At 44.5% G+C, this 23,685-nt stretch overlaps 1 protein-coding gene across 1 annotated transcript in view; it reads left to right on the top strand.

Moving 5' to 3' along the window:
- The window catches only part of LOC126095565 (carboxylesterase 4A-like), an 85,687-nt gene that overhangs the window by 18,433 nt on the left and 43,569 nt on the right, over positions 1 to 23,685 (top strand). Inside the window, exons 2-3 of the mRNA XM_049910343.1 lie at positions 4,530 to 4,598; positions 19,407 to 19,813. Coding sequence (XP_049766300.1) covers positions 4,530 to 4,598; positions 19,407 to 19,813 — 476 coding nt within the window. The remainder of the gene's footprint in view (positions 1 to 4,529; positions 4,599 to 19,406; positions 19,814 to 23,685) is intronic.

The raw sequence follows: 23,685 nt of genomic DNA, 5'->3' as shown, positions 1-23,685 counted from the left end.
AGATCACCGTTTCATATGCCCAATTTGAAAAAAAAAAATCAAGTGGCGTTAGCCTGGATGAACGTGCTGGCACATAATAATAACCTCATATTCCGATCTACCTTTTTCAGAGGACTCACGAGTGCCATATACAACCAGGTCACTGCACACATGCAGGGTGATTGAAGAAGATATGCAAATATTTTAATATGTTATTTTACAAGGAATAATGAAGAAAAAATATAATATAAACATAGGTCCGCAAATTTTTTGTTACGGAGTTACGACTAATAAAAGATTTTGCCTGAAATTTAGCAACTTCGCTAATATGCAACCACCGGAAAACTGTACGAGGTTGAAGTAAAGCACAATTTCCGTTTATTTGGTTGTTATTGATCAGGTGAATCTAATAAAGCATGCCCCAGACGTATACCTGCAGTAATTTTCCAGAACATCCAGAGAAGCAAAGAAGTAATTTCGTAAAATTTTTAATTTGTTAACTACTTGGCCCAAATTGTTTTTTTAAATTCCAGACATGTATATGTGAATGAGCAGCTAGTAACTCAGGAGGTTTGTTTCTGACCTATGCCAACGTCAGTGAGATTACGTGGCTATATTAAGTAATCGCTCACTATGCTACTTCAAATGCTCTCATGCTATTTCTTGATGACTAATCCCAACAATCACGGTGGAAGCTACTCTGGCCCGCACATGATAATTCCTACTACTAACTATGTTATTTATGTTGAAACAGTTCACACATTGTTTCCGTAAGTACAGATTAAACACAATGGCAAGGCTGAAGTCGGTTCAAGGTAGAGCTCTGTGGACTGTTGACGTACAACAGTTTTTTCTGGGAGTAATTTCCAAACATAAATGTTTCATGGTTACATAGCACTGTTATGCAGGCTCCTCAACAAGTGAATGCGGAGTGCTGTAAACCACACAGTCTAATGCGCTGAGTTGGAACTGAGATTCGCCTGTCCTTATACACCACAATGGTTGCTTAATTTCGGTCGATTAAGTGGATTGCCTCAGCCTGGCTGCCTGCGATTCGGACTAGAAAGTGTACCGATATTTCTAGATTGATAAGTGTCCAAATTCATTTGTCATTCATAAGTTGAATTGTGTGGAAAGTGTGAAGGTATTCTCATGAGTACTAAAAGAAATCAGCTAAATTTCGATTACGCGATAGGTCACACTAAATACTTAGGGATTACAATGACAACTAACCGAAATTGGAACCATCACATAGATAATATTGTGAGTAGAGCAAACCAAAGACTGCGATTCATTGGCAGAACACTTACAAGGTGCAACAGGTCTACTAAAGAGACTGCTTACACCATGATTGTCCGCCCTATTCTGGAGTATTGCTGTGCGGTGTGGGATCCGCAGCATGTGGGACTGACGGATGACATCGAAAAAGTACAAAGAAGGGCAGCGCGTTTTATATTATCGCGAAATAGGGGAGATAGTGTCACAGACATGATACGTGAATTGGTGTGGCAATCATTAAAACAGAGGCGTTTTTCGTTGCGACGGGATCTTCTCATGAAATTTCAGTCACCAGTTTTCTCCTCTGATTGCGAAAACATTCTGCTGGCACCCACCTACATAGGGAGAAATGATCATCACGATAAAATAAGACAAATCAGGGCTCGCACAGAAAAATTTTAAGTGCTCTTTTTCCTGCGTGCCGTTCGAGAGTGAAACGGTAGAGAGACAGCTTGAAGGTGGTTCATTCAACCCTCTGCCAGACACTTTATTGTGAATAGCAGAGTAATCACGTAGATTTGTAGATGTAGAAGACATACTGAGTACTACACTCTTGCTATAAGCAACAAAGGAAGGTTTTCCTCGAAATACTGCAGAGATTTATTAACTGTAATATCCCTTCGTTTAAAAACATCTGTTGGCGGTGAACAGCATTCAGAAAGAACTTGAAGAATGTTTCTCAAAGCCACTTATTACACTGCCAGTTCTGATTACCATTACCTACTATTAGTAGATTTTTACATGATATTGGCCACACCTTGCTTGTTGGAGTGTGATACTGAAATACTCTACGAGTCTACACTATCGTAGCATATATCCCCAGAGTAGTGAAGCAGCTTAAATCACTTAACAAGAGCAAGTCTTCCGATCCAGACTGTATACCAATTAGGTTCTTTTCAGAGTATGCTGATGCAAAGCCCGCCCGGCTAGCCGCGCGGTCTAACGCGGTGCTCCCCGAGCGGGAAGACGTGCTAGTTCCCAGCACGAATCCAACCGGCGGATTAGTGTCAAGGTTCGGTGTGCCGGCCAGCCTGTGGATAGTTTGTAAGACGGTTTTTCCATCTGCCTCGGTGAATGCGGGCTGGTTCCCCCTTATTCCGCCTCAGTTACACTGTGTCGGCGATTGCTGCGCAAACACTGTCTCCACGAACGCGTACACCATAATTACTCTACCACGCAAACATTCGGGGCTACAAAAAATGGTTCAAATGGCTCTGAGCACTATGGGACTTAACATCTTAGGTCATCAGTCCCCTAGAACTTAGAACTACTTAAACCTAACTAACCTATGGACATCACACACATCCATGCCCGAGGCAGGATTCGAACCTGCGACCGTAGCAGTCCCGCGGTTCCGGACTGAAGCGCCTAGAACCGCACGGCCACCGCGGCCGGCCTCGGGGCTACACTCGATACTCGTCTGTTATGAGACTTTTCCAGGGGAGGGGTGGGGGGGTCTACATTGGGCCGAACCGCACAATAACGCTGGGTTCGGTGTGGGGCGGCTGTGGGCTTGTGAACCACTGACGGCCACGGCGGGGACGAAGCCTCTCCGTCGTTTCTAGGTCCCCAGTTCAGTGCACAGACCGGACACAATACACAGTGGTGATGCAATAGCTCCATGCTTAACAATCACATACGACCACTAACTCGTCGTACCCAAAGACTGGAGAGTTGCACAGGTCACATCAATATGCAAGAAAGACAATAGGAGTAATCCACTGAATTACAGGCCCATATCCCTAACGTTGATGTGCAGCAGGATTCTGGAACATATATTGTGATCGAACATTTTAAATTACTTTGAAGAGAACGATCTGTTGATACATAGTCAATGCAGATTTAGAAAACATCTTTCCTGTGACAAACAACTAGCTCTTTACTCACATGAAGTGTCGACAAAGAATTTTAAATTGATTCGATATTTCTAGATTTCCAGAAAGCTTTTGACACCGCACCTAACAAGCGGCTTGTAATCAGATTGCGTGCTTATGGAATATCGTCTAAGTTATGCGTCTGAATTCGTGATTTCCTGTCAGAGATGTCACAATTCGTAGTAACTGACGGGAAGTCAACGAGTAAAACAGAAGTATGCAAATGATACTGTCGTTTATAGCCTAGTAAAGTCATCAGAAGATCAAATTGCAAAACCATGTAGATAAGTTATCTGTAATGGTGCCAACATTGACCACTGACGCTAAATAATGAAAAGTGTGAGGTCATCCAGATGAGTGCTAAAAGGAATCCGTTGAACTTCGGTTACACGATAATTCAATCAAATCTAAAGGCCGTAAATTCAAATAAATTTCTAAGAGTTACAATTACGAATAATTTGGGACAGGCGAACCAAAGCCTGCGTTTTATTGGCAGAACAGTTAGAAGATGCGACAGATCTACTAAAGAGCCTGCCTACACTACTCTTGTCCATCTTCTTTTGGAGTATTTCTGTGCAGTGTGGGATGCTTATTAGATAGGATTAACAGAGTACATCGACAACGTTCAGAGAAGGGCAACACGTTTTGTTTTATCGAGAAATAAGGGAGAGAGTATCACAGACATCGTACAGGATTTGGGGTGGACATCACTAAAACCAGGGCACTTCTCGTTGCAGCGGGTTCTTCTCACGACGTTTCAATCACCAACTTTCTCCTCCGAATACAAAAATATTTTGTTAATTCCGACCTACATTGGGAGAAACGAGCATCATAATAAAATAAGGGAAATCAGAGCTCGCATGGAAAGATATAGGTGTTCGTTTTTTCCGCGCTATGTTCGAGAGTGGAATAACAGAAAATTATTGCGAAGGTGGTTCGATGCACCCTCTGCCAGGCACTTAAGTATGATTTTCAGAGCAAAATGGTTCAAATGGCTCTGAGCACCATGGGACTCAACTGCTGAGGTCATTAGTCCCCTAGAACTTGGAACTAGTTAACCTAACTAACCTAAGGACATCACAAACATCCATGCCCGAGGCAGGATTCGAACCTGCGACCGTAGCGGTCTTGCGCTTCCAGACTGCAGCGCCTTTAACCGCACGGCCACTTCGGTCGGCTTTTCAGAGCAGCCATGTAGATGTAGATGTAGACAGTGGTCGCCTTCATCGACTTTTTTGATGCCTTTGTAGTCCATATATATCTAGAGGAAGTCGCTCTGTCCTTCCGAGCAGACGAGAGGTTTCTGACAGCAGGTAGTTATCGGATACATGTAGGATTCTGTATTAGGCCTATACTCTAGTGTGTACCTGTCTAGTAACATAATGAATCTCTTGGCAGGCACCGCAACCCCCGGCCAGCTGGGAGGGTGATCGCGATGCGTTGGAGGACCCTGACCCCTGCCCACAGGTAGGCTTTCTGGAGGCTTTCAAGGCAATGAGGACTGCCTATACGTCAACATATACGTGCCTCTCAATGCATCGGGCCCTTTCCCGGTGCTCACGTGGTTTCCTGTAGGTGCCTTCAAGAGTGGGTCTGCGGCAGACACAGGTGCAGACATTTTCCTGTCACTAGACATCATTGTAGTCGCTGTCCAGCCTCGAATCAGTGCCATGGGTAAGTAGTTTTGATATGTTCCTTGTGATCTATACATAAGAGGTGTCGTGACGGTAGATTATTCTAATGACAAATCAAAATTAGCACGAGAGACGATATCAGAGGTTGTAAATATTCAGGCGGTATCCCTTAGCAGGTACAGCCGCGAGCGTCACTTACAAGAGGACCGTACCAACGTGCCCTCGCCGGTTTGATTGAGATTGATTAGATGTGCAGGGAACGATTAGGATTTCAACGTATGTAAAGACGAAGACTCATATCTCGACCGTTTTGGCGAAGTCGAGTTGCAAAATTTTAGGCCTGCTTAAACACTTTGAATGGTCGTTCGAATTCAAGGAGCCCGCAGCTGGGTAAGTAAGTGCAAGGTCGCTGGATCGAATTGACCGACCGGTAGGTTTTTCTTATCATTCCACCTTTGTTCTGCTTGAAAAGCAGCTACAATCGCTTAGTAGTGGAAAGGCGTCAGGACCAGATGAGACACCTATAAGAATCTATTAATATTATGCGAAAGAAATTTCTCCCTTTCTAGCAGTAATTTAACGTAGATCGCTTGAGCAACAAAAGGTACCCCAACGACTGGAAAAAAGTGCACGTCATTACCGTTTTTAAGAAAGGACATAAGACAGATCCACACAATTACAGACCTATATCGTTGACGTCAATCTATTGTAGAATTACAGAACACGTTTTATGCTCAAGAATTATGACGGTTTTGGACAATGAACATCTCCTCTATAAAGATCAACACGGGTTCCGCAAACAGAGTTCCTGCGAAATTCAGCTCGCTCTGTTCCATGAGATTCACAGTGCAACAGTCAACGGTGCTCAGGTTGATGCCGTGTTCCTTGATTTCAGTAAGGCATTTGACACCGTCTCGCATTGCCATTTAATGAAAAACATACGAGCTTACAGAATATCGGAACAGACTTGTGATTGAAGTAACATATCAGGCATACATAGGAAAAGAAATCCACTACTGTACAACTACACTATTGATGACAAACAGCTGGAGACAGCGTCTGCCGTAAAATATCTAGGGGTAACTATCCAGAGCGACCTTAAATGAAATGACCACATAAAACAGATAGTGGGAAAAGCAGACACCAGACTCAGATTCATCGGAAGAATCTTAAAGAAATGTAACTCATCCACGAAAGAAGCTGCTTGTTCGCCCAGTTCATGAGTATTGCTCATCTGTCTGGAATCCCTATCAGGCAGGACTCATAGAGGAGACAGAGAAGATCCAGCGAAGAGCGGCGCGTTTCGTCATGGGATCGTTTAGCTGGCGAGAGAGCATTATAGAGATGCTAAAGAAACGCTATTGGCAGGCGTTACGAGAGAGGCGTTGTGCATCGCGAAGATATTTACTATTGAAATTTCGAGACAGCACTTTTCAGGAGGAATCGGACAACATATTGCTCCCCCCCCCCCCCCCTTGCTCCCCCCCCCCCCCCCCCCACATACATCTCGCGTATTTACCACAAGGAGAAAATTCAAGAAATTAGAGCCAATACAGAGGCTTACCGACAATCATTCTTCACACGCACTCTTCGCGCGTGGGACAGGATTGGAGGGATCAAATAGTGGTACCGAAAGTACCCTCCGCCACAAACCATTAGGTGGCTTGCGGAGTATGATGTAGATGTAGATGCAGATCTTCTGCCAACGATCAGTATTAAAGTTCAGTCATGGAGAGAAACATTAGACCATCTACTTAATAGCTTTTTTTGTCCACCTTTGGAACGAAATACGTCACTGATTCTGTGGATCGGGTATCCGACAGTTTGTTGGCAGGTTTGTGGAGGTATGTGGCACTAGATGTCCGCCCACAGATCATGTAATTCGCGTAATTAATGTGTCGCTGTTCTGCATACGCCGTGATGCGGCCGATAGCGACCCAGATGAGTTCTATCGGATTTACATCAGACAAATTTGATCGACATCAACGTGAGTTCACTATCACGCTCCTCAGACCACTGTAGCACGGTTCTAGCTCAGAGACACGGACAATTATGCTGCTGAAAAGTGACATCGCCGCCGGGGAAGACATCAAGCATGAAAGGATGCAGGTGGTTCGCAGCTGTCAGCTTGTCTTCGATTACTGCCACAGTTTCCATGCAAGCGCAGTAGAATGTCTGCCATAGCATAATAACGGTACCACCAGTCAAAAGCGGTGGCGTGCTGCAGATTTCGAGCGCCCGTTCTGATTGATGACGGCGTTTGTGGAGACGACCATAGGCTTAGTGTAGCGAAAATGAGATTCACCCGAAGAGACGATACGTTTCCATTGATCGACGGTCGAATCCCGGGGGCCAGCGACCACTGCAATCGCAATTGATAATGTCGTTGGGTCAACATGTGCACACGTAGGGGTGGTCTGCTGCCGAGCTCCATGTTCAACAATGTACGATGAACGAGGTGCTCCGAAACACTTGTTCGTACACCAGCATTGAGCTCTCTCGGCAGGTAACCATCTATCCACTTTACAGAGCAGACAAGCCTCCGAACCCCACGTTCTGTGAAGAGCCGTGGACGTCCAACCATTTAATGTTTAGCGATAGTTTTACCGTCCTCTTACATCTTTCTGTAGATGATCACGACAGTAGCGCGTGATCATTCGACGAGCTTCGCCGCTTTATAGACACTAGTTCACAGGCTTTGCGTGGTAGGAATCTGCCCTTTGTCAAAGTCGCTTATCTCTCTTGATTTCATTGGAATAGCACTGTCTCTGTCTCAAATAGTGACCGTTTAGTATTTTTCAGTAAATAGTAGGAACAAGACACTGGTTGTCTCCTTTCATTTCGGCCAAGGGGCCGTAGGGTATTAATTAAATAGTTCATGGGGCCAGTGATGAGTGATGAAATAATTAGGCGAAGGGGCCAGAGATTAATTATTTAGGCCAAGGAGCCAGTGATTCAGTAGTTAGCAGAACAAATGATACCAAAGGCCCTTGTCTATGATAAAGGTTATAGACTGCGTGTGTTCAGAGGGGTATCCTCAGGAGAGTTGCTGACTGACTCTGTAGGAGATTACTGGGTTTCATATGTATCAAGGTGTAATTGGTCCGACAACCTCACATTTAACTTTGTTTACATCGAATAAATGCTGTTAAAAGAAGACTAATAACTTGCTACTTCGACAGAGCATTTCTGCCAAACACAAGCCCTGTTCCCAGTCGCAACCGAGGAGGTTCTTCTCTCTCTCATCTCCGTTATTAAGGGAAGACTAACAACTTGCTACTTCGACAGAGCATTTCTGCCAAACACAAGCCCTGTTCCCAGTCGCAACCGAGGAGGTTCTTCTCTCTCTCATCTCCGTTATTAAGGTTAATTGGAGCAGCACAACGAACTCCCGTTGTCACCAACGTTCTGATTGCGCCACGCGACCACACCGACCCTATATCGATTAAATGGACTTTTCCCAGCACGTGGGAGAGGTGCATTCTATTTCTAAGGTCTCCGATTTTCGTTTCTACAAAATAATCACATAACAAATATGAATCGTCTCAAAATTTTCCCTCTGCAGCCATAGACATCGTTCACAATGTCGCCGGTGTGAACGCTCCTTTAGGAGTCTGTTTTGATGACTGGAAATAGCTGACGACTAGAAAATGTGTGACCATGGAGTGCGTCTTTCATCTTTGAAAATAGATAGGAGGTAGGTCAAAGCAGATTTCACAAAGACACTCCTGCGTCGTATTCGCCCTGTGCACCGGTGCATTTCCTTGATGAAAGAGCATACGTGGGGTCTTTTCCGTCCCTTTTTTTCAAAACACAGCTCTCAACTGTCACTGTAGACCCATATGACGCAGTGGGTAAGGACTACGCTTTGCAGTCCCTACGTACGGCCACATTTGTTTCTCTATTGCTAACTCTGTATGCGTCCACTGAGCTGCTGGCACCTCAGTTCAGTACTGAAAAATGGCAACCATGCCCTACACATTGTCACAGTTGTTGAAAAAATTAAGCTTCCTGCTGCTATCATCACTTGTCAACATCACGTGGCCAATTGCTCCACGGAGCCTTACGACCGCCTTTCGGTATTTGAGATACGCACCTGGTTTCACTTTCCGCATTATCAGGTCATCATGCATGATTGGGCGCCCATAAGCCATTGAAATGCCAACGATCCTCCAAAATAACTGTCTCGAGGCCGAGACTGTTTGGTTCGCTGTCACTTGACGTTTGGCCTTCTTTGGATGTACGTTCTTCACATTCACCACCACCACACGTTTCACTCAACCGACTGAGTTTCAGTGAGAGTCACCAGAACCCGTTCTAGTTACACGAGCGACATATCATTTGCCCACCTCCCTCCCTACACTTACCCCCCCCCCCTACACACACACACCTCGTACTGTGGAGAAATCACGCCCGTAAGCTTGAGATTAGTTTTTATGAGAAAGACGAAAGCTTAAAGGTAAACGGATCCTTGATTCCCTTGCTGCAACGAACGACCTTTGCAAGAAGCTACAGCGATAACGACCAAGGTAACAACCCCCCCTCTCCCCCCCCCAACTTCCACCCCATCCCCATTCCGCGGTCTTTATTACTTCCGGCCACGTGCTTGACTTCAGTCCGCTGGCAGCAATGGAGGGAGGATGTTTGAGAGCGCCAGCCACTCGTCTTCGCGAAACAAGAGAAAAGTAATAAAGAAACGTCGACTGAAGATCCCGAGATGAAAGTCGGCAGATAATACATCGCCGGTTCAGCTCTCGTAGCTGTGGGGAGGACCAGCACCTAATCTCACAGTATTTCTATTAGAGGAAACAACATATTTACAAGATTTTTCTCTGCTTGTAGAAGGCGAAGTAAAACAACATTCACAGCCTTAGCTTGATTTTCATTTTCCTTCTTTCCAAGCCCTTCTCTTTTTCGATAACATGTGCCACATAGTTCCTTTTCTAGACGTATTTTTGTCAGTTGGATCTTCACTATGAAGGCAGTAAAATCACAGACTAACTTCACAAAAGTGCTGGACATGGGGACACAACACAGTGTACTTGCATGGCTCAGTATTACACTACGAGACCAACTGAACACTACGATCAGGAAAGAAATGTTGCTAACTGCATTGTTTGGATGCCATTATCTGGTATGCAGTGGGGAAGGAGAGAAGGGAGGCATCGCATAGCTGTCTAGGATGAGTGATTCTGTGTCTTTAAATGGTTTAATCCTCATCACTGAGCATTGGCGAGGCGTCCGGTATTTTTCTGTGAAGAGCAGTTACAATTTATTAGTCGAAATGTCCTGAGGTTAATAAGCATTCACAAATACAGTAATCGCTGCGAATGGTAGCGTTCATGCTTTTCACCCTGTGGATCTGGTTCAAAATGGTTCAAATGGCTCTGAGCACTATGGGACTCAACTGCTGAGGTCATTAGTCCCCTAGAACTGAGAACTAGTTAAACCTAATTAACCTAAGGACATCACAAACATCCCTGCCCGGGGCAGGATTCGAACCTGCGACCGTAGCGGTCTTGCGGTTCCAGACTGCAGCGCCTTTAACCGCACGGCCACTTCGGCCGGCTGTGGATCTGGGTTCGATCACAGGGGCAGGAACAGGACTGACACATCTGTCACTGAAATGGCATCCAACGAAAATATGAGAGTAATTCCAAATGTAATGTCTCCTTTTTTTTATAGTACACAGACCAGTTTATTTCTACAATGGTTTACATCAGTTTACAGCTTGAACATTTAGCTATTTTTCGACATAATCACCATGCATTTTTGTATACGCTGTGGCAGTTTTTGTATGCCCATGTCATATCAGCTCGCCGCCATGCTGTTCAGAAAGTTATGAACCTCTTCTTTCACCTCCTCGTTGGAGCTGAATCGCTTTCCGGCCAAAAGTTCTTTCAACCTAGGGAACAGGTGATAGTCACTGGGCGCCAAGTCAGGACTGTAGGGTGGGTGGGTGATTATGTTGCACTGGAACTGTTGCAGGAGAGCAACGGTTTGCCGAGCGATGTGTGGGCGAGCGTTGTCATGGAGAATGTGTACGCCCTTGCTCAATATTCTTCTTCTCCTGTTCTGAATTGCCCGTTTGAGTTTTTTCAGAGTCTCACAGTATCTGTCAGCGTTAATTGTGGTCCCAGCGATTCACCTCCGACGACGAGGTGAAAGAAGAGGTTCATAACTTTCTGAACAGCATGGCGGCGAGCTGATATGACATGGGCATACAAAAACTGCCACAGCGTATACAAAAATGCATCGACAGAAATGGGGATTATGTCGAAAAATAGCTAAATGTTCAATCTGTAAACTGATGTAAACCATTGTAGTAATAAACATGTCAATGTACTTATAAAAAAAATAGGAGACCTTACTTTTGGGATTACCCTCGTATTTGTACAAGCTGTGAGCCATAGGAGATTTATAATTTATTTACCTATAAATATTGTAATCAAACTTTCGTTATTATATAAGGGACGATAAGAAGCTTCCGTCCGAAGGCCATAGAGTTCAGAATCGGTATGCCAATCACACGAGAGTGTTGACGCAATCATCCCACCCACGCGTTAGGGTGAAGATACCTGTTTGTAAAACACCGTGTCGAAAGAGCCGTACTAGAGTGGCTCCCAACTGAGTTGGCGTAACTTCTGCGTAACGACATTTGCAATATAGGGACGTGTGTTATCACGACACAGTAGCACATCTTGTCTCACTATTCAACAACGGAGTTTTCGACGGACATGCTGCGCCTTACGCACTGTTCATTCTCCGATGGATGCCGCCTACCGGTGTTTGTCCTTCAGCAACCAAGAAAATTACAACCACACGTTGGTCCAGTTTAGAAGCATTTGGTAATAAAGTCGCCACAGTTCACGTTCCTGCATTTACCATACGCACGCAGGAAACATGCAAATGGAACACACCTCCTTTGCCTATACAGGGTGAAGCGAAATTCGCGCACTCGGGCTTCGCAGCGCGACTCCTCTCATGCCAGCGATAAAAAAATGTCTCTCACAAAATTTCGTCCAGCGAGTACATCTGGCAGAAAAAGGATGTTAAATAGTGGCAATCTGGCAACACTGTAACCACATGAATGCTAACTACCTCTGACAGCGAATTTTACTTGTGCTGTGCAGTTGGTCCAGTGGATAGAGTTTTAGGTTAGTATGCAGGAGGTCGAGGTTTCAGCCCTGGGTTGGGGAGCATTTTTTTATTTTTTTATTTGCTAATTTCATTCTGACATTTCATAGTGTAATATATACCGTTTCGTATGTCACATGTATTCTAAATTTACAACATTTTGTAATGCTGAATACAACAGATACGTGGTTAGACAAATAAGAAACAGACAGTCGAAACAATTAAGCGGACCATGGTGATAACACATAGAAACAGTAACCGCATTTGGACATTATTTGCAAAGCATGTTGCTAGTCCTGCTGATAACGTAAGGCACAAACGAAATGTAATGGATCTAAACGAGCCAAGAACAATAGTTGGTACTAATCTATGTGACCATTAGATGATGATGACGTCCCATACTCTGAGGAGCGTAGGGAACGATGCGGGAGAACCGCACCGCCGACTAGGCAAGGTCATAGAGGAGGTGGTTTGCCATTGACTTCCTCCGACCATAATGGGGATGAATGATGATGATGAAAACAACACCCTGCCGGGAATCGAACCCCCGATCCCGTGTACGGGAAGCGAGAACACTACCGCAAGACCATAATCTGCGGACATGTGTGTGGCCATTAGATGAAGGTACAACGAAAATACGTTTAATATCTATTAAACGAAGTGCGAATAAATTAGTCCCACGACGTGGAACGGGCTTCATTCAAAGCTGACCAATCTTCCATTTCTACGATTGTAGTACGTAAGTGCAAATGTTTTCCAGAGGACCCGCTGCAATCGCTGTTGACGATTAAGATGCCAGAAACCGCACCACTTGGACTACATTTACCCAATACAAAACATATGCTTGAACCCAGGATCGAACCCTCGACCTCCTGCATGCTAACCCAAAACACTATCCACTGCACCAACAGTACAGCACAAGTGCTGTTCTGTATGTGTGTGTGTGTGTGTGTTGACAGAGATAATTGGCTCTGAGCACTATGGGACTCAACTTCTGAGGTCATCAGTCCCATAGAACTTAGAACTACTTAAACCTAACTAACCTAAGGACATCACGCACATCCATGCCCGAGGCAGGAGTCGAACCTGCGACCGCAGCAGTCGCGCGGTTCCATACTGTAGCGCCTAGAACCGCTCGGCCACTCCGGCCGGCCAGAGATTGTTACTGTACATGTGGTTACAGTGTTGCCAGATTGCCACTCTTTAACGTACTTTTCTGCCTGATGCACTCGCTGGACGAAATTTTGCGAGACACATTTTTTTTATTGCTGGCATGACAGCAGTCGCGCTGCGAAGCCCGAGTGCGCGAATTTCGCTTCACCCTGTATGTCGCTGCTTATACGAGGTGTCCCAGAGATGTTGCGACAAATTTCGAGGAGTTGTAGAGTGTGTCTTGAGGAATAGTCGAGAATAGGAATCCATGTCCGAAAACGTCATCCAACGACGCTACAGAGCGTCGAAATTACGTATAGGCGGCGGCGCTTGCCACTAGGCCACCCCTTTGGCAGCAAACGTGACCTTGTACGCTGACAGACCGTAGACAGAATGTCTCGCAATGTTGTTTGTTACTCTGTGATAGTGACTGATGGCCATGATCGCCAGTGGCGTGTACATACTTTACGTCCCATGAACGCGATGCTCTGTTGCCTTGGTCAATGACAGTTTCAGACACAGGTTTCCATTTGAAGTTTACTTTTCTCCTGTGTACCGAAAAATAGTGGAGATTTTGGAAGGTTTTTGCTGCTGATACAAGACAACATCCAACTATGTAACAGGTCCCAAGACGGAAACGTCGAACAGGGTCTATACCTTGGTCTCGAAGGTCATTTTACCTCATTCCTCGATATTTCTGTCTGATGTCATCCGAAAAGTTAAGTGTACAGCACTTCCGTCGACGTAACTGAAGAACTGGAGCTGCGAGTTGTACAGTCTTGTCAAGATTTACGAAATAATGCGGGGGTGTTTGAAATAATTCTTCATTCACTGCAAATTCCAGAGTAGTATTGCATTCAAATGTGATGATGACACGTGGAACACCTCGTTTAACCGATAAAGTGTAACGTTAATTGTCACTTAGTATGTGAGTTTTCGCTACGAATTATAATGCACCCTGTACACAGATCTGGGTACTAAACCGATTGTGTGTGCTACCCAACGCAAGTACAGAAAATGAATGAATAATCACTGTTCTTGCAGTGGGAGATCACCATTTCTACAATCAAAATCAGTCCTCAGTCTCGACGCTGCCTCTAGCGTTCTGTGTGTGCCATAGAGTGCTGGCATCTGTGTCACCTATATAGAAACGGCGCCTGTGTGGTTAATATGAAAACACGCAAAGGACAATAAGAAAACAGATCATGTTTTGCTGGACGTATGCCAGTCTTTTCGAAATTGATCAGCACAATCTCAATTTGTTTCTTGGCAGCGAAAGACGACGGTCATGAAAGATACATCATTGTTGTATTATGAGATGGTTCTTCTCCTCAGGTACAGTGTATAAGTCTTCCAGACCTTTTACAAAAATGAGTGTTCCGCCAACTTAACCTGACTGGCGGCAGTCATGCACACGCCTCAACTCCACCCTCCCTGTCAACTCCTCCAGGTACTGCTCAGCCATCCACCGCCTTACTGGTAGCCATCCCACCCCGCATTACCCTATCCTCCACGACGATCGCCCCTTTCCTTACAACCTCAGTAAGGCTAACCATATGGCTTCCCACCCTTTCCGAGGTCTTCTTCATTCCTGATAATCCCCACTTTGACTACTCCCCCTTCCCCACCATCCTTGACTGGACTGATACCTCTGTCCCACCACTCGCCCCTCGCCCCTACCTTTCAGTACTTGGCTCAGTCACCCCCCTCAGACATCAACACTCCCATCACCGCACACGACATCACACTCCTCCGCTCCAAATGCAACACCGCCGCTGGTCATGATGGCGTCACCTACCGCCACCTCAAGGAATCCACCCCCGTCCTTCCTGGCTGTCCTTGCTAACCCGTACAGTGTCCTCCTCTCCACTGGCTTGTACCCCAACCTGTGGAAGACTTCTCATATCCTCATGTTCCCTAAGCCCAACAAACCCCCCTCTGATACCTCTTCCTATCGTCCCATGTGCCTTACCTCCATGTCCAGTAAGGTCTTCGAGACCATCCTCTCCTGCCATATTCACCGCCATCTTAACCAACACCACCTCCTTCCTCTTACCCAGTGTAGCTTCTGGCCTTCCTTCTCAGCCAACGACAAGCTCCTTAACCTTACCAATCTTCTTTCCCTCAAACTTAGCTCCCATTGCTCCACTATCTTTATTTCCCTTGACCTCCAGAACACGCCTACGACCGTCTCTGACATCCCAGGCTCCTCTTCAAACTCCAGATCTATGCTCTCTCTATCAATTTCGTCCATCTCGTTGCTTCCTTCCTCTCCCGTCGTCCCTCCTATGTCACTATCCACAATTCCAACTCCCACACCTTCTATCCCTCCGCTGTCTTGGTCCAAGGCTCTGTCCTTTCCCGTCTCCTCTATCTCCTGTACACGGCTGATATGCCCAAACCTCCACCACCTGTTCATCTCCTCCAATTTGCTGATGACACCGCCTTCCTAGCCCTTTATCCTACCCTTCAAGGGTCCTAACATACCCTCCAAATCCACCTTGACCAGTTCAACACTTGGAGCAACCAGTGGTTTCCTTCATAAAAACCCCTCCGAGACCCAAGCATTCATCATAGGCCACACCATCCATTCCTTCCATCTCCATGATTTCTACTTAACCATTTATGGCCATCCTATCCACCTCACTCCTACCCGCAAATACCTTGTTCTCACCCTCAACTACCACCTCATCTGGACTCCCCATCTCCTTACAATCCAACACAAAGCTCACAACAGACTCCACCTCTTGAAACTCCTGTCTGGCTGGACATGGGGACTGCATTCTTCCACCAGCCTTTTCACCTACAAATCCTTGATCTGCCCCATCCTTTGTTATGCCAGCATTGCTTGGATTTCTGCCCCTCCCAGGTTCTATAAAGCCCTCCAAATCCTTGAACACCATGCACTCCATCTCGCCTTCTGTATCTGCCTTCCATCCCCCATGCGCATCCTCTATGATCTCATCCTTTTCCCCCACCTTCTCCCTTTCTTTGAACACATCCGCACCCTGTATATTGCACACCGACTCCAACCCCTTGTGTCCCCCTTCCTCTCCACCCCCACCCCATTGCTGTGCCTTTACTGTGTCTCCATCTCCACACCCTCCACCTCCTTTCCCAATGCAGCTTCCAGCACCTACCCCTCCCAGATGATGAGTTTCGCCCTGACGTCTGCCCCTCCTACCAACTCTAAGCTCACCTTCCTCCTGCCTCCTCCTCAGGGCTCCCTCTCCTCCCCCTCCCTTCTCCTGAGTGGCTTTCCCCCTCCTGCACTCCCTCCCTCTCCTGTGCTCCCCTTCAGTGTCTCTGCACTCCCTCTTGCCTTGTCTTCCCTCTTCATCTCCCATCCTATCCATCTCCTGCCTCTTGGCATGCCTCCTGCCCCCTTTTTTCCCTCTTCCTCCCCTCCCCCCAACCGCCCCCTTCCCACTGCACCTTCCTCCCCTCTTTTTCCCTCTCCAGCCTCCAGTCCCTCAGCAGGCCCCTATCAGAGGTTTTTCTTATTCTTCATGTGTGCTCTGTAGTTTCCAGTTTTTTTAAAGGGTCGCTCTGTGTGATTTTTATCCTGTGGCCGACTTTTAAGTTGTGTTTGCCTCCATCTTTTTTAAGTACACTTTTTAACTGTCTCTCATTGCATGTTCCTATCTTAGTGTATATTTTAACTCCAATCATTTCCGTTTACTGTGTTTTTTATGACCCTCTTTTTATTCCCCCCTTTTTATTCCCCCCTTTTTATGTAATCACCCTTATGTATTCTTGTAAAGCCAATTGGCTGAAGAATGGTGGACTGAGCCATTGCCAGTCCTCCCCTACCCACACAGGGTAGGAAATTGAAATTACAATAAAGAAAAAAGAAAAACAAGTTAATCTATGCTGCTTCAGATGAGAGCCATTTCGGTATGGAAGATCTGTTTCATGTTCACTTATTTTCCTCCAGACAATCAGTGACTCATATCGCCAACTTACGAATATTTCCTGATCTGTTTGATGACATTTATTCCTTGATTATTTCCGCAGTTCGTTTTGGAAAAAAACTTATTCAGAGGGACAAAACTGGTTTATTTCACTGCTTTTTCCATAACTCTAAAAAATACAGACAGTTCTCAAAACCAGCCTGTGCTTTGACGAAACGTGATAGACAGCTACGCTAAACATTCACCAAGAAAATTCCAGTCAGTCGCCAAGTAAAACAGGAGGAATAAACACAGAGAAGTCGTAAATCGTAGCCAGGCATAACGGGGTACAGTGGCAGCAAGAGTTGTCTGTGAAGCACAGAACGGTCTGGTAGTTATGCTCCACTGGACACGGAGCTATATTAGCTGCCTGACGTCAACAACTCCGACGTGTGATCCATTTATTTCACCGTCTCGAGGCGGTCACTAAATTCTGTGCAACGATGAATTCAGGCTATTGAAGGTAGACTTTTAGCAGGTTCTAAGGTACCTCTACAGCGATATTTTGTGTTAATTGTCTGTACAACGGATCCATTTGTTCAATGCGGCATTTCAGTTACTTGTTTTGTGCTAGTAGCTGAGTTCCTCATAGTGTTTCCTAATTCACACTTGCCTGCATATGCCTATGGTACACATAGATATCAGGCATTACAACTTATCTTAACCTACTCCCACTCCAACGGCAACTAGGTGGTAGTTACCCCAACAATGTTTCTTTCCAGACAATCAGTAATACATGTACCATATTTGGTTGAAATTCCATCCAGTGGTTTGAGAGAAGATGTGGAATGTGCACACACACACACACACACATCACACACAAAATGGCTCTGAGCACTATGGGACTTAACTTCTAAGGTCATCAGTCCCCTAGAACTTAGAACTACTTAAACCTAACTAACCTAAGGACATCACACACATATCCATGCCCGAGGCTGGATTCGAACTGTAGCACCTAGAACCGCTCGGCCATCACAAACACACAGACATATAAGGTACCAAACTGGACAAATTTTTCAGTAGAGCAGAAAAATTTCCTGTAGCCACAATGGTTCTCATATACAAACCATAGTTCAATTCAATTGGCTCTGAGCACTATGGGACTTAACATCGATGGTCATCAGTCCCCTAGAACTTAGAACTACTTAAACCTAAGGACAGCACACAACACCCAGCCATCACGAGGCAGAGAAAATCCCTGACCCCACCAGGAATCGAACCCGGGAACCCGGGCGTGGGAAGCGAGAACAAACCATAGTTGATATGCACAAACCATAGTTGATATGCAACTTGTCTGTGACTCACTGATATGTCTCTTAGAAAAATTTAAAATATTCCTCACTATTATTGTACAGTTATTGGGAATTAAATTTTGTAATTGGTACTTTTAGTCATAAAAATTATTTTCAAAGTGTACAAACAACGCTTCATGAACAAATAACACTCAATACTAATATATTTTGTGTTATTTATTGCAAATGACTTTAGAGGACATGTTTATCAATCAAAACTTTAGAACATAACTTTATCTTTCTCTTACTTAGAGCATAACTTGTCATATATTAATTCTCTACAGTACCTTCTGGAATGGGAGTTACTTCAAGTCTTACAGAATTGTAAGAATTGTTAACAGGTACTAATCTCGATAATGATTATACATATTGGAACTAATTGTTTCTAGTGCTACCATTATTTGGTTCAAAACAACAGTCATCATTACGAATATCTATCTTGCCACTGTCTCCATCCTCATTAACTAATAATACTTCATTATCCTCTACCACAAACTTTTTTAGAAAGGTATTTGGTTCAATTCAAACCCCACTACAAAAAATCATTTTTCTTTGCCTATTGTACATGTGTACTGTTTGGTATATATTTTACTTGAGGCAAAATACGACCGCACCTTACCCTGCCTCTGAACATTTTGTGTTTACACTTTGGTGTCATTGCGTAGCTAGCATGCAGGCCAGTGGATGGATGACGACCAGTGAGACGTTCAGCTTCATTAGTTTGGAACTAATGTTTAACTGATTTCTTACCAACTGTTTGAGGAAAAACCATAATTCAGGAGTAAAGTGTTCCTGCTGTCTCAAATACATTGTGATGTTCTTCTGGGAGCATTACAGTTTCAAGTTATCAGGGTTTCTTTTCTACAATACCAAAAGACCTAACTGCAGGCCTTTATTAATGACCATATACAGGGAAGAACCACAACAACTGGATGTAACATGTGACAAAGAGTGAACACATAAAACGTTAATTATAACCATTTAAAAAACTGAGATTCTGCATTTCACATACTGTATCATTTTTTACGTTGTTCTTGGCCTTTTATCTGTACCGATTTTTTGTAAAGTTCGATGGACTGTATAATTACTCTGTATTACATGATGCAGGCCGCTACAGAATATGGCTGCCACCGAACTAACATTTGTTGGTTGATTTTGACTGAAACTCGTGGCAGCAGTATGTTTGTTTTCCTCACAGGCCTCCTCCGTGGTGCCATAATCCACAGTGGAGAGGCGGCCAGCCCCTGGGGAATAATGGCCGACCCTGCGGCCAAGGCGTTCCGTCTGGCAGAGGTCCTGGGTTTTACGGCGAACAACACTCAGGAACTGCGAGACTTCCTCCTGACGGTTGATCCACAGGATCTCGTATCCTACGATGACGACATCATCACTCCAGAGGTAACTCCAGCAGTTTTGTACAATAAACATCCGTATCGACATCTACAAGGACTGTTATCCATCTCTATGAAGGTGTCAGACAACTCCTTAAAGAACATGATGGACTATATACTCAGGTCAGTGTGTCTTCGTCGGAAGCACAGGTGCACAGTGACAGTGTGTCTGGATGGCGTAGTAGATTAGAGCCAGGCTACAAATCAAAGTTCTGGGCTTCAATCCCCTATTCGATACTCGAAATTCTTTCGGTCATTCACATCACCTCTTTCGATTGTGACAATGATTTGTTAGTGTGAAAGATGCCAAGTTGTATCGTGGTTCAGATTCTGCATGAAACTGCAGGCTCTCCTATAAAAGACTAGGAAAATAAGTTCAAAATTTGGAGGAAGACGAGGGTATACCACATCCAGTAGTATGATGTCTAGCAATGCACTATAGTGCTCAAACTAGTTTCAGGTTGACAATTTTATCTGCACTACAAAGAAGACAGACAGAACTGCTCATATACTGAAACGTTTTGTAGTAAATATCATCATAAAGTAACTGAAAGGAACTGTAAATGACTCACAGAACATTTTGTTTTGGATAGTAAGTGACAGCAGACTGAGCGACATGGCACAGTAGTTAAGAGATTGAGCTCCCATTCAGGATAGCAGTTAAAATCCTCCTCTGGCCATCCAGTTTTACCTTGACTGATGTTTCCTAAGTTTATTAAAGCAAATGTTGGAAATGTTGTATTGAAAGGGACATGACCGAATCCCTTACCGAATGTAAATTTGTTCTCCATTTACAATAGCTTTGTCATTGACAGAACACTAAGCCTCAGTCTTCCAATTCCTTCTAGTTGTTAACAGCTTCTCTTGCACACGACTAAGTGAAAGATAATATGTAGAAACGAAGTCATGTTTGCAGTGACTAGACCATTGAAAAAAAGTATTTGGACACTGTCCCATCGATTACATAGCTAAGGATATATTAAAATGCTATTCGAAATGAAACAAACATTTAAAGTTACTTATAGAGTGGATGATGGTACACTTCATAATCTGAAATGTTTGTCAGCGAAATACTGTGAGAATACAACAGATAGCGCATAAAGGATTCTTGTGAGAAGTTTCCTCGTGTGCTCTTATATTACTGAAGTTTCATGATACATTAAGAACGTGTGCTTAATTATCTCTTGCATCCATATCTTTCCCTTTTAACTGACACACCCAAAGGGTGGGTTATATGCTGTCAGATACTGTTCTCACACATTGAAACTTTTCTACGCCTTAAAAAATTCTTTCTATTTATAAATGTCACTGCTCGTTATCATGAAACAAGAAACTGCTCGACTGCAAGCTGTTTATAAAATAACGCTCTCACTGAATCTCATGTCTCCACAACAAACCTTTTGGGCATGTGGTTTCCTTAAACTGGTCCAGGCAAATCCTGAATCATTCCCTATTCTAGCGCAATTAGAACTTTCCTCCATCTGTAATGATCTCGTCATTGACAGGACGTTTCTTCTTTTGCTAGTAAAGAAAACTAAGACAGGACTGGTGGTACTGTTTAATGGACGTAAGTCTCATTTTCCTCAAAGGTTTCGTCATGTCAATGTAATTTGGAACCAGTTGATTATAAATAATACAATAACATTATCAAATCTCATTTCTTTTGGTGAACGAAGATCTGAATAAATTATTGATAACGAAGTGGTGGAAGAGTGGATTCCCAATAAATCTTAATCATTTGCTTTATATCAGTTGCTTGAAAGAAAGGATGCTTGAAAAATAGGATTAATGAGAATGCGAGCAATTTGGCATTAACGACTATCAGAAAGGTTCATCTCACTGAAAGAGTCCCGTGGTGCCCCAAGGCAAGTTGCGAACGGTATTGTATTTTCTTTCTATCATTTCAGTGTAGATGTTTGCAAGAAAAATGTGATGATATTTATAAGGTAGATAGGAATTTTTAAGCAATGAACGAGCAATAAATGTATTATCAAAAACCACACGTTCACTAGTAACACAAAGAGTTGATATTCATCCGTATGTTATCAACATGAAACCATGGCGAATCAACCGCATAATAAAACGAAGCGATGCACAGAGTATGGTAAATAAATGCAGGAATAAAATTTTGTCAGAAGTTGACTGAGGCGTCACTAAGCGAGGCACGTCTGCCGGCTATGAAACAGCGTCATAACCGAATGTCAACACGGGTGGACCAAAGTACAAACAACCTGGGAGCTCGTTTCATCAGTCTACGTGAAAGTAAAGCCAATAATAAATGATTCAGCACATTGACAACAGTGCGGAACAGACAGAACGCTCTACTGTAATGAGGCTAAATACAGTAACTTCACCTAGAGATTCATAATAACACCTTTCAGGAGGCAAACACCCTCATACTCTGAAATGAAACTAGAACAGCTGAGAGCGTTGACAGGCTCACGAAAATAAGAGCACGTTCTGTTACCAGTATACGGGTGGTGAGCGGTGGAGTGGGAGGGGAAGGGAACCATGTCATCCCGTGCTATAAAATCTCTGCCCTCCTCAAGCTTATTCTCAGAGAAAGGCTATTCCTTCTCCATCACCGATACCAATGCCAGACCAGCTCTATAAGTTGCAGAATGCTCTGGTGAATTCAACAAGTATCTACAAGCTGCCGTTAATTTGAAGCCCACTGCTACAAGTCCACAGCCATCTGACAGTGGGAGGGACTTCTGAACGGTAAGCCGCGGTCATTCCCGTTGTAATAGCACTGACAGAGGTTGGGAGCCTGACCGATCTTCCGTTGATGAAGAACCGACCTGCCCATCTACAAACTGTTCAACTTGGGCACTGCGTGCCTGTGTCACCACAACCGGGACTCAGGCTGTCCTTCGTGTTGCTGCTCGGTTTTTTTGCCTTCGCACCATCTCGAAAACCGACTACAGGGGGATGAAGTATTCTGGGAACAGGCCTAAGTACAGCTTCACTCACAGAGGGTGCTGAGGCTCTGACGACGTCCACAGCCACGCTGCGATGCGCAGGAGCACAGCCGCCACACCCTCCTACAGGTCACGTTATGTCAGGCTCAAATGGCTCTGAGCACTATGCGACTTAACTTCTGAGGTCATCAGTCGCCTAGAACTTAGAACTAATTAAACCTAATTAACCTAAGGACAGCAAACACATCCATGCCCGAGGCAGGATTCGAACCTGCGACCGTAGTAGTCGCTCGGTTCCAGAATGTAGCACCTAGAACCGCACGGCCACTCCGGCCGGCCCGTAATGTCAGGGCCTGCATTCTGCAAGTTCCTAGCAGGACATTGATTTGCCACCTCGACCTTCTAAGCAGCGGATTCGGTATTCAGCAGGGTCGTTCCTGGGCAACGCCGGCAAGAAGACAGTGATTGTAGAACTCTCACCAATAAATGATTGTTAATTGAGTGATGTTTCATTGGCACCCTAGTACTCCACAGTGTAACGAGCATTGCGCTCTCATTTAAATATATGGCCGAAAGAGCCAGCCTACAGGAATTGTGAAACGAACCCTGTCGCCCAGGACCGCGTGCCACAAAGATCGCAGATTCACCACGAGATGGGGAAACTCACAACCGTCTATTGTATATTGCGGCCTAAGCGGTGTAGTGTGCGAGTGAGACAGTCGAGAACCTATGTAATAGGGAAACCCAGTAGAAGGCTTTTGTGCCCGAGGAGACGTAGCAATGTTAAATATGGCGGACCTAAGATCGGCTATAAAGGGAAACATTAATGGAAACTATTTAATTCTATAGTAATGCAGGAAATGAAGCCACAGTAATTTTAATCTGCCATCGTCGATAAATTTTCGTGGTGATCTCAATAAAACTTGAATATTGATCATATCTACACTACTGGCCATTAAAATTGCTACACCAAGAAGAAATGCATATGATAAAAGGGTATTCATTGGACAAATATATTACACTAGAACCGACATGTGATTACATTTTCACGCAATTTGGGTGCATAGATCCTGA

The sequence above is a fragment of the Schistocerca cancellata genome, chromosome 8 (genome assembly GCF_023864275.1).
Source record: "Schistocerca cancellata isolate TAMUIC-IGC-003103 chromosome 8, iqSchCanc2.1, whole genome shotgun sequence".
Classification (NCBI taxonomy): domain Eukaryota; kingdom Metazoa; phylum Arthropoda; class Insecta; order Orthoptera; family Acrididae; genus Schistocerca; species Schistocerca cancellata.
This window is presented reverse-complemented; position numbering and strand designations above follow the sequence as displayed.